Below are 15757 nucleotides of genomic sequence, written 5' to 3' on the forward strand. Positions count from 1 at the left end.
TGTATATCAAACATTTTTGTTCATTAAAATATCTCAAAAAAGACTTGACCAAACTTGAAATTAACTTCGCTTTCAACATACCCCTTTCATTAAAGCCGTATCTTAAAGAAAGGAGTATATATACAGAAAGAATCGGTTGAGCTCACATCTGTCATAACGTAAGCCATATTTCTACAAGGCTGTTTTATCACCAATCTATTTATATAGACAATACGAGCTTATATTAATCATAAAAAGATAAATTTTAAATAATTTATATATACATTTTATTTAAAGCTTTGCACTCAACGTTGATATTCGTTTCTCAATTTCATTATTAATTCAGATGAAAATGCATTTAAACAAATTTATGATTAATTTTATTTATCATATTCAACTAAACAAAATTTGCACAAATTAAATTGACTAAGGTTAACTACTCAATAAAAATTGACTCATGTAACTTGCATATTCGAAACTCATTAATAAATATAATTAAGATTTATTGCACATATGCACTAAAATAATTGTTTTTGTTTTGTTTTGATCTTTTTTTTTGGGATTTTTTTTTTTTTGTAAATTTTTTTCACATGGTGTAAAATTTGTATAAAAATTTGTAAGTAAATAAATATATTTTGGTTGCGTGTGTGGGCTTGTGTGTGTGTGTGTGAGCGAGTGAGGGTGAGTCTGTATAGTATATGTATATAAATAATTATTTAGACCCGAATTTTGACAACGAGCTTCAATCATTCTCCTCAGATATAAGCAGTTCGTACTCCTGTGCCGCAAATCGATCCCAATCGGAGGTCTGTAAAGGCAGGAAGACAATATACATAATTATATATATATATAGATGGAATACAGCTGGGATAATGGTTGGTTATGGAACATATTTACGGATTCATCGCGCTGTGCGGCGAACGGGTCGCGCTGTTCGTGATCTAGATACTTCTCCAGATTAAAGAAGGTATCGAAGAACACGTGCGTCATTTTGCATCGCTTCAAGTCACCCAAGGTAATGGAATCACGGTTTGCAGGCTTTATCATGTCCAGCATCTGCAAGAGTTAACACGAATCGGCATTATGGTTATGATATGAGTGATCGGGGGGATCAGGGCGAACCCACCTGACAGAGGCAATCCTCGAAGGGCAGGCACTCAATGCCAATGCCCTCCATGCGCTGCTGTTGCTCCTCGTAGAAATATTCGAGCTCGTACATGGAGAGGGCGCCATCGCCATCAATGTCCATGCAGCGGAACCAGTACTCGATGGCCGTCGGTGTGCGTTTATCCTCCTCGGAGAGTATGAACCATACGAAGTCCGTGTAGGACATTTTTGGTTCGTCGTCGGGCTTTTTTTTGTTATCGCTGCGCGTCACACAGCCAGAGAAGATCCGTTCGACAATGCGCGTGGAGAGCGCATTATCGCTGTGCTTGGCCAGATCCTCCTGATTAATGAGCAGGTCGTGATCCTTATCCAGCTCCCAGAATTTACAATAGATCACATAGAAGTGCTCGTAGCTAAAGAAGGCCATTATCTGATTGATATCCTCCTCCTCCTCCAGCAGGCTGATCATCTGAAATGCTTCGATTATTATTTACTTCTTATTGGAACATATGCAAGTGGACTCACCTCCAGCAGATCGGAGCGCTTGAGCTCCGATATTGTTATCTTGCCGCTCCAACTGCGATTCACCGAATAGAAGATGCGCGCGATGACCGTGTGCACGTATCTGGAATGGAATTCGGTGGCCTCTTTCAGGAACGCCAGACCTGGATGCGTATCAACCACATCTTGCACCATCGGCACCAAATCCTCTGGCACAATATAGGAACGAAAGCGCTGGCCACGCGATAAAATATAAACAAAACGCGAGGCCGCCTCATGGCAATACACATTCATTCTGTTTTGAAAGTGGAGAAAAGATGAAATTTAATTGAAAATCTTGGCAAGTGAATCCATATAAACTTAACTGCTTCCAGAACTCGACGAAACGCTGACGTTCCACCAGGCCTGTGGCGCCTGCCTGGCAGAAGATCATGACCGGCATGCGCCAGTAGAAGGGCAGGCCGCACAGCTTTAGGATGCGCGGCAGTTCATCCTTGGTCACCTGATTGTTGGGAAAGCTATCGAAGGCGGACAATATGCCGCGTATGACACGTTCCATGGCAATGGTTGGCTGCGGCTTGCCATGTGGAAAGTAGAATCTGTCAAAGGTAAATATAATAGTAGATTTACAGATCAAACGGTAGGGGGGCTCTAGTCGGGAGTGTCCGACTAGGAGATGCCCATACTATCTACAGGAAATCCTTTCTTGACTATAGCCCGATCCTTAATAAATGTTTAGGGATTATATATGACAAAGCAAAAGCGCAACGTCTAACTATAAAATGAGCCACTTTTATTTTGTAGCGAATGGAAGGGAATGATAGTATCCAAAAAGCAAAATATTCTCTATCTGTGTACAGCACGTTTACTGTATCTACCTTTTATAATTCCCGAGCTATGCCTAAAAAACCCTGTTTAAATCGATATTTATCTATATTTTGAAAATGAGAGGTATAGTATCAACATATTGTATCCGAGAGTACTTTTTGATTCAATTTTATCTTTTGTAGTTCTCGAGATCAGTCGACGGACATGGCTAAATACACTTTGGGCAGTCGGCGATGTCTCCTTCTGCCTGACAAATACAGAAGCCATACAACTTCATGGATTCTCAGATGGTTTCTCTTTTTTAGCTCTTTTAATTTGTACAGAGTATGCAAACTGCTGTCATTTACTTTGCTCACCTGGGTATGTAGACGCTCTTCGAGCTACGTATCTCCTTTTGCAGTAGATTTTGTTCCTGTGAGGGCGGCGGCGGGGGCGTAGCATGCAGCTTAACCTGAAAGAAAAGATATAGTATAAATATATATAGCATATAAATATATATATAAATGTAGCATACAAATATATATATAGCATATATCTCCATATATAAAACTGTTTGTCCTATTAAGATCTTAAATGCTTATTCCAGTTTCTAAGTAGATACATGTTTCTATATTAAACACTAAGCCGAAATGAATGTCACTTTAAACTAAAAAATAAGTAAAAAACACTTAAATTGTTGTATTAAATTAAAAGTTTTTGCGAAACCTTATAAAATACGTTTTATAACACACGTTATTGATTGCAATTGAGAGCATAAACTACAAGTCAATTAGTTACTAAGTTTTTAAAATGTCTCATAGTGTTTAAAAACGATAACACAAACGTAATTAAATTTTCCAGCCATTTTTTGCGTATTGACCATTCAACAAGCTGTTAACTCTATACATAAAACTGTTTGTCCTGACTGACTGACTGACTGGTGATCAACGCACAATCCAAACCGTAAGAGCTGGGAAGCTCAAAATTTTCACTGTTAGTTAGTAAGTTCACTTATGAGATAAAGGGGTTTCGGGAAATTCCACCCGCAAGTATGGAAAAATCGCGGAAAACGTTTGTATGAAACTTTTTTGTTTACCATCCGATCGGCCTTAAACTCAATTTCAAAGTTCTTTGTTCAAATTCACTTGAGTGGTGTTTCACACCTTTCCAAAAATGTATTCCTCCTTGGTGGAAAGGTAGCTCAAGGATTTGGTGGATGACGTTTCCCGCTCAAATTAATTTTCAAGGATCTATATGAAATATCGAAATATCATTTGAGACGTGTTTCACATTTTTCGCAAAATCTAAACTCCTTCGGTAGAAATTCAATTCGCTTCAAACTTATTTTCAAAGCTCTATATAAGAACGTAATGAATACGTGTTTCAGCGATTTGAGAAATTCAAACCACAAAAGGGGTTAATTAGCGAAAAACGTTGGCATGAAACTTTGTTAACCATCGGATCGGCCCCAAAATTCTTTTCAAAGATCTTTAAAACTCCATTTGAGGGGTGTTTGGCACTTTTTGGAAAATCCATTCCTCCTTGGTGGAAATGCGAGTCAAAGATTTTCGTTTCGCACTTAAATTCATTTCTAAGTATCCATAAGAAAAATCATTTAAGACCTGTTGCACATTTTTTGCCGGATAAAAGCATCCTGGGTAAAAAGTGCAATTCAATGATGTTTTTGGTGACGTATTCATTTTTTTCTGATTTGCTTCAAAATTATTTTCAAAGCTTTACATATAAACTCTATGAATACGTGTTTAAACGATTTGGGAAATTCCACCCGCAACAGTGGTAAATTGGCGCAAAACGTTTGTATGAAAGTTGTTTATTTATATATATTATATATATAAACAACTTTCATACAAACATTTTGCTTTTATATATATATATATACGTAGACATAGTAACTTTATATAGTTGCCCAAAATCTCAAGTTCATTGTGTACACAATTAAATTTGCCGCACTTTCTGCACTAAATAAATTGGGAATTTCTCAGTTTTTGCAAAGGAATTAAAAAAATTTGTTTTTGTTTACATTTGCGCGCATTTCTCGCGTACATATTTCCAGCTGCCACGCCCCAGAAAACGGTGTGCCCTTTTAATTTATCATTAAATATACTCATTTATTTAAATAAACAAATTGTGCAATTCTGCTTAAGCACTAAATATAATTCGAAAAAATGCTTAAGTATTTTCGTGGAAATTACATTAAACTCAGAGAAAATCGGAAAATGAGCAGCAGCTAAATTCACACTCACACGTATTTCTTGTTGTTTTTGTGCTAAATTCAGCAGCAAATTGAAGCTAAATTTACAATATCCTAATTGGCGCCAATAAAAATAATCTACAAAAAGAAATCTATAGAAATTAAAATAGGTGGCTTTTGTCTCAGTGTGTGTGTGTGTGTTTCGTGGGGCTCTTAAAAAATGCTTAATTTAATTAAATTAGGCGCGATTGGAGCTGACAATGTTAAAGGTTAGCGGCGAAGAATTATAAAACAATTAATTATTATCTAAGCAAAAAAAAAAACGTTTGTGTGTGCATTTCGGAATTTCTGATTTCTGTTGGATAAAAATATTAATATTAATCTAAGAATATGACTATACCAAATCTTTTGCTCTGTTGATTGCATGACGTATACTTAATGTTTATTTTATATAATTGAAATACTTGATTTTGGCTTCCACTAATTTATGAACACACTTTTCATAGTCTTTCTTGTTAGAACTTTTGACTTAAGCATAAAAAAACAAAGAAGAAATTTTAATAAATTAACAAAAATGTATTGTGTTATAAATAGCTGGAATTGCCTACAAAAGCCACGTGCGAAATATTCAATTGGAAATTTACTTTTTCCTTAGTCTAATATCTGTGCACGCTTTTGTTGTGGATCTGTCTTTGTGCACCATATAAGCAGCATCAGCTGCTTTTGGCCATAATTCTCGTATGAGAAGCCACAACTAAGGAGCATAAGCACGCATGATTTTAAAACTGTCAACGCCAGCATTAGTATTAATCTGAAGTCGACACGCAAGATAGAAGAGAACACACACACACAGCTATCGTGCGCACATTACGTATACGCACGGATACGCTCGATAGCCAAGCAAAATATTACGCATACGCATAGTTGTTCAATAAATAAATCGAAGAGGCAAAATAATTCAATTGCGTCTGCTGCGAGAGCAAATAGCACAAATAACTGCAGACAGAGTTTGCGTGAATTATTTATAGCAATTATTTACTTAAAACTCAACAAATACAAATACAGGCAAATTTCACAACAAAACGTAGTAAATGGCCATAGCAAACGGGTTATTCTATTAAGTCAGAAACGTTGTAATTAAATAATTGGGCAAAATAAAAAAAAAGGCAGAGGATACTCTTTTAAAAACCCCAGCAACAATAGTCATGAAAAAAGTGCATGCAATTCGCGTTTGCTTAAATAATCATGTGCTCGTATTGTATTTTGCTTGTATTCTGCTCGGCGCAAACGCCGTATTAGCTTTTTTATACCCTTAAATAGGGTATTTTAATTATGTTATGAAAGTTTTAATGCATATAAAGAAACTAACAACTCCGACAGCAAAAGTATAAATATTTTTGATCCGCAGCCACCGACAAGTTGATAAAGCCATGACTAGTTTAGTCTAGTCTAGTTTAGTCTAGCCTAGTTTAGTCTAGTCTAGTCAAGCCAAGTCTAGTCTAGATCGACTACCTGTCTCGATCTATAGACTAAGCTTGGCGTTTACTAGTTTCACTATGCTCGTATAGCTTTATTGTAAGAATCGTTAGAAAAACCAGCTACTCCTTACTCAGAAATTACTTAGTTAATTATTCTTTTCTGCAAAGTCTGATCAAGATTTTTCGAAACAATCGATTTTTGTAAGGGTATTATATATTCAGCATGCCGAATATAGCATTTAGTTTATTTTTTTTTTTTTAATTTTTTTTTCGCCTATGCACGATCGTGCTGATCGTAAATGCTTAATTTGATTGTTTGTATACGAGAGAATATATGCATGCCCAATAGGTGTACACAATATTTGAGTGCAATAAAAATAAAGGTATATAATTTTTTTAAATTAAACCATTTCGAATAAATCAAAAATGATAGAAATATTGAAATATCATTATTTCAGCTATAAACTAAATTTTGCATATTGAAGTTTTAGACAGAAATTTCATTGTCATATGTTTCTTTTTTCTAGAAGAAATTTGCTTGATATAATACAATAATTTATATAATTAACATCGATAGATTTTACACTTTTTCGTATTTAGGATAAAGAAAAAACAGTTAGCAAATTCATGTGTGGACCCAGAGCCTTCTTTATAGTACTAGGGCTGGCGATTTCGTTCAGGATGCGACTTCTAATCCCAAGCTGGGTATAATTTAAGATCATTATGTATATATTTCCCCATAGAAAAGTGAACTACAAATAAAGCTAGTTAAAAATAAGGACAACTAAATTATGCTTAAAATATGCTTTTAAAGCGCACAGATTTTAGTCTAGAGTCTAGCATTTGGAGTTAAAGCAACTTGACTAACCCTAATGGGATATTGGCCAATTCTATTGTTTTCTATGTTCTGTATATATGTTTATATATATATGTCTAGTCTCATCTCCGTTGGCAAGCGATAGCTACATGGCGATGGCGTCTTGGGGTAACCTTAAATCAATCAATGATGCTAAAGCGGGCCGATAACAGCCACACGATATATTCTAATTGCGGGGGCAGGTGGGAGCGAAGGGGGAAGGGAGGGTGGGCTAGCGATTTGTTGCAAATGTTGCGGCTGTGGTGATTTTTTTTCATTCGCAATGTGCAACTGTTAGATAACCACCGCCACACACACCCGCACACACACACGCACACACACGCGCACATGCACGGCCAATTTATGTAGTTTTTTTGGAGTGTATTTTTCTCTGTGGGGGATGGGCTCTTACCTTGAGCAGACTCTTGGGCGGCGCATCCGCTGGCCGTTTGATATCGAGAAACGAGTTGCGCACATCCGGACGCTTCTCAAAGAGCAGCACACGCTCGGCAACAGAGCCACGTGTCAGGATCGGTCTGCCCACTGTAATTGCGTATGTATATATATATATATATGTTAGACGGCAAATCAATAAGTAAATTAATTAATTTGTTATAATTACAATTCTTATCCTGGCCATTTGTGAGCGCTGCACGGCTGCCGCTAGTCGGTTTGGTTTTATTCAACGTTGGCATCGTTGTGTCCGCCAATGTTGCTGGCGTGTCAGTGCCTGCTGCTGCTACTGCTGTTGTATTGGCCACAATGTTGCTGGCTTTGCTGTTATCAGTGTTGCCGCTGCGATTGTTGCTGCCGCTGCTGTTAGTCAATTTTCGCGTTATTGTTGGCTTTTCTTTGGTTGTTGCAGCCGTTGCCGGCTTCTGTTGCTGCTCGCTACTGTTGCTGCTGTTGATGTTGTTCTCTTTGGTTTTGTGGAGCTTGCGACCGCCAATTGCTGGCTCGCTGGCGCCTTTAGCTGTCATATCAAGCACTGACACGCCCACACGTGGCGCATCTAACACATCCACGGGGCGTATGTTGCTGCTGTTGCTGCTGCTGTTGTTGTTGTTGCTGCTAGTTTTGCTAAGTTTCTTTGTGGGCTGCTCTGCTGCTGTCAACTTGCTGCTGCTGTTGCTTAAACTGTTGCTGCCTGCTTTGCTGCTGTTGCTGCTCTGCCGCTTTTTGGCAGCTGTTGCCGCCGCTGCGGCTGCCTCCTTTTTGAGCAGCTCGCTGATTTGCAGCAATTGCTGCGTCTGTTGCTGCGACAAATTGTTTACATCCAGTTGCAAATTGATGTCATAATTGAGATTCACATCGGGCTGTGTTTTGGCAGCCACAGCTGCCACTTTTTTGGGCGATTGCAGCGCCTGCTGCGCCGCCGGCTCCACTTGACATGATTTGCCCGCCTTGACAGTTGCTGCTGCTGCTGCTGCTGTTGTTGTTGTTGTTGTTGTTGTTGCGCCCGCTGTCGCTTTTTTCATCTTGCCATTGACGTTTGACTGCACGGCCACGCCCACTTCCGACTTTTTATTGCCACTTTTGCCTCTCTGTTCTTTGTCTTTGTTCACAAAGCTGGTGACCATCTTCTGCAAGCCCTCAGCATTGCTCAGATCTGCCGCTGCCGCTGCCGACGCCGTTGCCGCTGCCGCCGCAACAGCAACATCCGCAAAATCGCCGGTGGCCGCCGCATTTGTGTACATCTCGAACAGCTGGGCGGGCGGCATCCCCCGACTCTTCCACGTGTGATAGATGGCATCGGCATGCTCGCTAATCTTATTGGACAGCTCCTCGATCTCGGCGTGCGCATCGCTGCCGATCCGCGAGGGGGATTTGGGGCCCGCAGTTGCCGTTGCCGTTGCAGCTGCAGCTGCAGCAGTTGCCGGTTTGCGTGTGGTTGTTGTTGTTGTTGTTTTGCTGGCAGTTGTCATAGCCACAGCGCTGCTGCCGCTGGCGCCGCCGCTGCTGCTCAGCTTTTTGGACTTGGTTGTTGTTGTCGTTGAAGACGCCTGCATTTTCCCCCAAATTCGTTAACGTATCTTTCTAGTTTCCTCCTCTCTGTTTTTTCTTTTTTTTCGGTTTTTTTTCACGCACAATTTTTATTTTCAAAAAATATTTACATTTTCGATTTGGTCTGTGTTCTCTCTACACTCGAACAAAAACTGTGCGTTATTATTTGATTTAATTCTGACGTTTTCGCAGCAAATTTCAGATTTTGTTTTTTTTGGTTTTTAATATTTTGTTCAGTTCCACATTTCAGAACTCAGTGGGCTATGTAATTCTGTTTGATTTAAACAAATTTCTCGTGCGTTTCATTCAATTTTCACATTTTCCTCGTTTTAACTTTTCTCCGTATGGCGAAATCTATTTATATAAAGAAATACCAAAATTTCCTATTTCGTTAATTTCAGACGCCGCCGAAATACACAGCCCGCAACGTAGACGCAGTCGCACACACACACTCTCAAACACATACACACTCACTCACACACACACAAATATATATAACGGCGGCATTAGCATCGGGATCGGAGCATCATCTCGATACGTAAAACGCGCACACTGTGCACAGTGGTTGCAGTACAATTTTAAATGGACAAGAAAAAGCTCTTATAGATCGCGTAATTAATTATTTATTATTATTTTATGCGATGTATTTAATTAAAATAGAAAAGTATTATTATATAAAAATTAAAAAAATATTTGGGAATAGTCAAAACTTTCTAATATGTACTTTTAAAAAAAGCTTTATTTATTTTGTATGTAATTTTATTATAAAGCAGTTGGAAGACAAGGTTAATTTTATTTTCAAAAATTATTTTCAATGTTTTTCTTTTATGTTTTCGCCTATTTGCAGGTATTATAGTGTACATGTGCGGACTGCCTTAACTTTGTTTATTTTGGCATTTATTTGTTCATCTATTTCGGGCAGTTTCAATAGTGAAGGGTGCATAATTCACTTAACATATCGTTGGAACTAAGTAATAAAAAATTGTTCACACTTGCGTGCGAAATATTTTGGTTTTTTGCTGCTGCAATTAATTTAATAAATGCTCAGCCCGGCCAATTGAAGCAATGCAAATGAGTTGCAGTTCACTGTGCACGCGTTAAAAAAAATGAGAGGTTGCCCCTTTGCCCGTTGGCGGCATTTTTGCCTTGTTTTTACGTTTAGCGGCGGCTGCTGCTGCTGCTTCTTCAACTTTGTACTATTTATTCGAAAATAAATATCGAAGTAGTTGCCGCTGCCGCTGCCGCTGTCGCTGCTGCTGCCGGCGCTGTTGCTGCTGCTTCCGTGCTGCTTGCCACACACTTTTCTACTGCACTTAACATACGTGCATAAGTATGTGTGTGTGTGATTGTGTGCATGGAGTCGGCGCTATCGAGTATATTTGGATGTTTGTCTGGCTTTATTAATGATTTAATTGCATTTATGCCCCAAAGGCGTGCGCTGACGACAGTCACGATGACGCGCGCCGCGTTGCTTGAATTTCGTCATTAATTAATAAACCAAACAAGAGGTTAAACGAAATTTGCAATTTGACATTTCATTTTGGCCACCAATGAAAAACAAGTTAACAGCGATCAAAGTTGAGCCAAGCAATAACAATATAAACGCACGCGCACACGCACGCGCATACCTAAACACAAGTAACTGTATTTACACATATCGGCATGCATCTGGCAAAGTTGGTGGAAAACCGTATTTGTGTTTTTCGTTTGGAATCTTTGACCGGTGCGCTAAAATTAACAGTATATTGCCGTGTTCAACACAAGAAAATTTTTACCGAGCGCACTGCACGCGAACCGCCAAACGCTGCTGATTAGCTTCGTGTTGTTACTGTAAATCTTTGGCCGCTCTGCTCGCGGCTGAAAATAACATCAGTCGCAGTCGCTGTCGCAGTCTGCGTTGCAGCCTCTGCTAACGTCGCCATCGCTGTTGGCGAGCGTAGTGCGAAGTGGAAGTGATCTCAGCTGTTGCAGCAGCAGCTAATGACACTGAGAACAGACGATTAGGGCGCTCCCACACACACGCACACACACATTAATACACTCTTGTTCACTCGCTCAATTGCAAATGAGAGTTCCAGCGTCGCCATTTACTTTGGCGTTCTTTGAGCAGCAGCAGCGGCCATCGCAGCCAGACTCGCTCTCTTTCTCTCACTGCTCTCTCACTTACCCCCACATAGCACGCACACTCAGACGCAAACGCAGACGCAGACGCAGAACACTTGCCGTACCCACACACATCACGCTGTCGAACGAAAAGGAAATAAAAAATAGCAACAACAACAACAAAAGCAAACAGCACAAATCAAAGCAAAGGTGTTTGTTATTTATACGCTATGCAAGCAGCATGGGGTATATGGCATACGTCATACAGCTTGCAGCCAACAATAGCTTAAAAATTGTGTATTCAGTCAATTTATTAAGTCAAGAGCACAGAGGTCAAACTACAAATAAAAATATTTTAATTTAAAAAATTACCCTATGATTGCACTTATATCAATTCAACTTATTAGGTTATAATTTGTGTAGTTTAAACATTGAACAGTATTCGCATATTCGGTGTCCACTTGATATTTAGTCGAAGAAGAATAAAACCTGAAACATTTATTTCGCCTTTGCTAATGCTAAATAACTTATTTCTGTTTTGACTTTTTTGTGTCATGATGTTTGTTGCAGTCGGTTTTTTGTTGGTTTTTTTTTTTGCCTTTTTAAATTAATTTTTTTTTTTTTTTTGAATTTCTGGCTGCTTCGTTTATATTCCTTGTGTGTTTATATGAATTTTGCAGGTGGGCGCACTTTTGTTTGGTTTAAGCAACTCGAAATGATGTTCGATATTCTGCGCTCTGCTCTGTCATATAAAATTGTCTGATGAGGCATCTTTTTATTATTTACACGTTTGTTTTTCACACAATGCACACACACATGCATAGCACTAGGCGACAGGCGGATTAACCGCAAACAAGTGTTGTAGCTACTGTGATGACGTTCGAAATGCTCATAATGAGCATGATGATAATCGGCAACATCAGCGAAGCGCAGCTTCCGGTTTGCGTTCTGTTTGATCTGCTGCTCATTTCTATCTTTATTGTCCGTTGCTGTTTCTTCTTATTCGCCCGCCTCGCGCTCTGCTTTGTGGTAATTGATTTTAACCAAAAGATGTCAACCTTTACACATGCTGATTGTCTCGTAAATTGACAGTTATTTAGCGTTCCGCTTCCATATAAGGGTGCTACCATCCCTCTGCCCCCTCCCGCAGCATCCCTCGCATCGGATTAGCTGTGACTCAATTGATGCGCTCGTGTTGAGTTTTTCTGTGCGCATAAAACAAACAAAGCGCTTGATGCCACCATAGAAGATTTGACAAAACCCAACGCCCACACCCCCTAGCGGGCCACACACACACACACCCGAACACACACCCGCACACACTCATTTTGTTTAGACGCTCTCTGACATGTGAGACAACACGTAAACAATACAACACGAGCGTCACAATTGAAGTGCGAATAGATCTATTGACGGCACACAGCCTGAAAAACAAGCTTACGTTTAATGCTAAAGATTTGATCTAGGAATATAAATAGCATTAATGACAGATTAAAGTCTGTAGCAGCACTTGTAATTCATAATTGTCATCAAATTTGAAAAAGATAAAATATTTGGTATACAGAATAAATATAAAATACAAGAAAATGGAAAAGAAATAAGTCATGCTACTTAAAAATATAATAATCCCAAATATCTCAATAACATTAATCATCTTAGATTGCTTATACTTAAAAAATGAATATAATTTTTAAGAAAAATAATAATAAGTATATAATAATATAATAATAATAATGATTATAATAATCCTAATAATAATATTAATAATAATAATAGCAATATATTCATGAACTGTAGAAATCAACAAAATTTGATAGTCGTTAGTTTTAATCGTTAATAGTTTTTCAAATTTTGATTTGGTGCAGAAAATATTTTTGTTGGTTATCGTTTGATAATAATAAAATGTATTATAATTATTATGATTATTATTATTAATATTACTATTATTATTATTATTATTATTATTATTATTATTATTATTATTATTATTATTATTATTATTATTAATATTATTATTGTTATTATTTTCATTATTGTTATCATTGATATTATTATTATAATTTATATTATTATAATTATTATTATTATTATTAAAATTAATATTATTATTATTTTCATTATCATTATTCTGATTATTACCAATATTATGAGAATTATTATTAGTAGTAGTAGTATTATTATTAATATTAATATTGTTACTATTATTTCACAGTAACTATTTAAGGTATAAAAAAAAATACTTTTTATTTATTATATTATTAGCTTTCCACGTACATTAAAATAATAAAATGCCACTTTTTTTCTATAAAAAAAAAAGATGTTAAAATAATGTAAGTGTTTTTTTCTTCAAAATTTCGTTATATTTGCAGTAAATTTTTAATAAAACCCTCATTAAGTCAAGCTAACATTAAAATGAAAGCTTCGCCACAGTGCGTATGCGCAATGTGTGAAAATCTCATGCAGAGATTACGCATACGCCGCGTAAAGTCAATGTGTTTGCGATCTGCTGAAATTTAAATGTACTTTCCAGTTTCTTTGGTTTGTACGGTGCATTTATTGATTTGTTTATGCTCTTCATATTTGCACATTGCATTGACACATTAAGTCGCTGACTTTCCACGCCCACTTAGTTTATTTTGATTTGTGTGTGGCACAATGTCAACTCAAGTGTTGGCCCGTTGCCAGCCGGGCGCATCTCGAGCTTGGAAACCTTTGAAGTACCTTTAACAAGAACCATAACTATTGACATTGGGCTAGCCAGTTATCGCGTCATCGTTGGCATTATTTTATTTTATATTTTCTGAAATATTTCTTTTGGTTTGTTTTATAAGCCAAAAGCTATTAACGCCTTTATTTTTAGGCCTTTGGGTGCAAGAACTAATTGAATTTGGTTTGTTTAGAAAAATAAACTATAAAAGCGGCGTCCCAGCCAGGCACAGACGCAGGTTTCAAAAAACCAATCGCCGCGAATAGTCCGCTCCAGTGAAAAACATTCAGGGAAAGATTTGTAAAAAGTGTTAGAGATTTAAAAATATTTAAAAAAATAAATAAATATTAATTTGCAGCTTTTTATGTAAGTCGCAGAAGCTAGTGAAAGCTAAAGCCGGGATATAGTGCAAAAGCGGATATTTAAAATTCAAAATGGAGAGGTAAGCCTGGGACAAAGCAATCTTTATGGATAATACTATTTCTTGTAAAACGTTTGTCGCGCAGCTTCGCAGCAGTTGCCACACAGCTGGGTCCACACTTTGCCGCCCTGTCCAATGGATCGGTCGTGGACAAGGTGAGAGAGAGAAGAATAGAGCGGGAGAGTTGGGCTAATCGTAGTTAATCCATTTTCACAGGTCACACCCGATATGGCGCACTTAATTAGCCCATATTGGAATCAATTTCCCGCTATGGATCCCATTTGGGCGAAAATTCTTACCGCCTATATGATCATAATTGGCATGATTTCTTGGTGCGGAAATGGCGTGGTGATTTATATATTTGCAACAACAAAATCGTTGCGTACGCCTGCTAATCTATTGGTGATTAATTTGGCAATATCCGATTTCGGTATCATGATTACCAATACTCCCATGATGGGCATTAATCTGTACTTTGAGACCTGGGTGCTGGGCCCGATGATGTGCGACATTTATGCCGGCCTGGGCTCGGCCTTTGGCTGCAGCTCCATTTGGTCCATGTGCATGATATCGCTGGATCGTTATCAAGTGATTGTCAAGGGCATGGCCGGCCGTCCAATGACAATTCCACTGGCATTGGGCAAGATCGCCTATATATGGTTCATGTCGAGCATTTGGTGCCTTGCGCCCGTCTTCGGCTGGAGCAGGTGAGCCAAATAGCTGGAAAAATGCTCTAAATATATATAAATTACATACGCTTTGCTTAGATATGTGCCGGAGGGTAATCTTACATCGTGCGGTATTGACTACTTGGAACGCGATTGGAATCCACGCTCATATTTGATCTTCTACTCCATCTTTGTCTACTACATCCCGCTGTTCTTGATCTGCTACTCCTACTGGTTCATCATTGCAGTAAGTTGGCCAGCGAAGAGAGAAGTTCTGCCCATTTCACACACTTCTCCCACAGGCCGTCTCTGCCCACGAGAAAGCCATGCGTGAGCAGGCCAAGAAGATGAATGTCAAGTCGCTGCGCTCGTCCGAGGATGCCGAGAAGAGCGCTGAGGGCAAACTGGCCAAGGTCGCGCTGGTTACCATCTCGTTGTGGTTCATGGCGTGGACACCATATCTGGTCATCAACTGCATGGGCCTGTTCAAATTCGAGGGCCTTACACCATTGAACACCATTTGGGGCGCCTGCTTCGCCAAGTCGGCTGCCTGTTACAATCCAATTGTATACGGCATCAGGTATAAAAATATCCCAAATCCAAATCTAATCTGTTTATCTAACACCCGATATGTTAGTCATCCCAAGTACCGCTTGGCTCTGAAGGAGAAGTGCCCATGCTGTGTCTTTGGCAAGGTGGATGATGGCAAGTCCAGCGATGCTCAGTCCACAGCGACAGCTAGCGAGGCTGAGTCCAAGGCATAAGAGACCACAGTAACAACAACAACAACAACAACAACAACGTTTTACAACAGCAACAGCAACAAATAGAACATCAAAACCAACAAAACAACAACAGCAAGAACAACTGCAGCAACAGAACGAAACGCTTTCGAATAACAATAATAACAATTT

General features: G+C 38.5%; 2 protein-coding genes across 6 annotated transcripts; one reads left to right on the top strand and one right to left on the bottom strand.

The window, feature by feature from the left end:
• Nucleotides 1–632: 632 nt before the first annotated feature.
• On the bottom strand, nt 633–9203 carry LOC115763692 (serine/threonine-protein phosphatase 2A regulatory subunit B'' subunit alpha). 5 transcript variants are annotated; one of them, XM_030706372.1, is made up of 8 exons: nt 7563–9198; nt 7353–7483; nt 2772–2866; nt 1953–2186; nt 1612–1882; nt 1106–1555; nt 877–1035; nt 633–787 (listed from the first exon to the last, which is right to left on the bottom strand). In XM_030706372.1, exons 1-8 carry the CDS (start codon nt 8947–8949, stop codon nt 722–724), a joined length of 2793 nt encoding a protein of 930 aa, XP_030562232.1. In that variant the 5' UTR covers nt 8950–9198; the 3' UTR covers nt 633–721. The 5 variants fall into 5 exon arrangements, with proteins under 5 accessions (XP_030562232.1, XP_030562235.1, XP_030562234.1 ...); XM_030706375.1 differs by lacking the exons at nt 633–787; nt 877–1035; nt 1106–1555; ... (1 more) ...; nt 1953–2186; nt 2772–2866 and adding an exon at nt 4671–4744 and having other exon boundaries at nt 7563–9201; XM_030706374.1 differs by lacking the exons at nt 633–787; nt 877–1035; nt 1106–1555; ... (1 more) ...; nt 1953–2186; nt 2772–2866 and adding an exon at nt 6639–6785 and having other exon boundaries at nt 7563–9203.
• Nucleotides 9204–13979: 4776 nt separating this feature from the next.
• Nucleotides 13980–15644, top strand: LOC115763693 (opsin Rh1). The gene is made up of 7 exons (XM_030706378.1): nt 13980–14054; nt 14113–14196; nt 14261–14330; nt 14392–14882; nt 14943–15090; nt 15146–15423; nt 15481–15644. Exons 2-7 carry the CDS (start codon nt 14189–14191, stop codon nt 15605–15607), a joined length of 1122 nt encoding a protein of 373 aa, XP_030562238.1. The 5' UTR covers nt 13980–14054; nt 14113–14188; the 3' UTR covers nt 15608–15644.
• The last annotated feature ends 113 nt before the right edge of the window (nt 15645–15757 follow it).

Source organism: Drosophila novamexicana, unplaced genomic scaffold (assembly GCF_003285875.2).
Source record: "Drosophila novamexicana strain 15010-1031.04,08,12 unplaced genomic scaffold, DnovRS2.1 tig00000770-arrow-pilon, whole genome shotgun sequence".
NCBI classification, from domain to species: Eukaryota; Metazoa; Arthropoda; class Insecta; order Diptera; family Drosophilidae; genus Drosophila; species Drosophila novamexicana.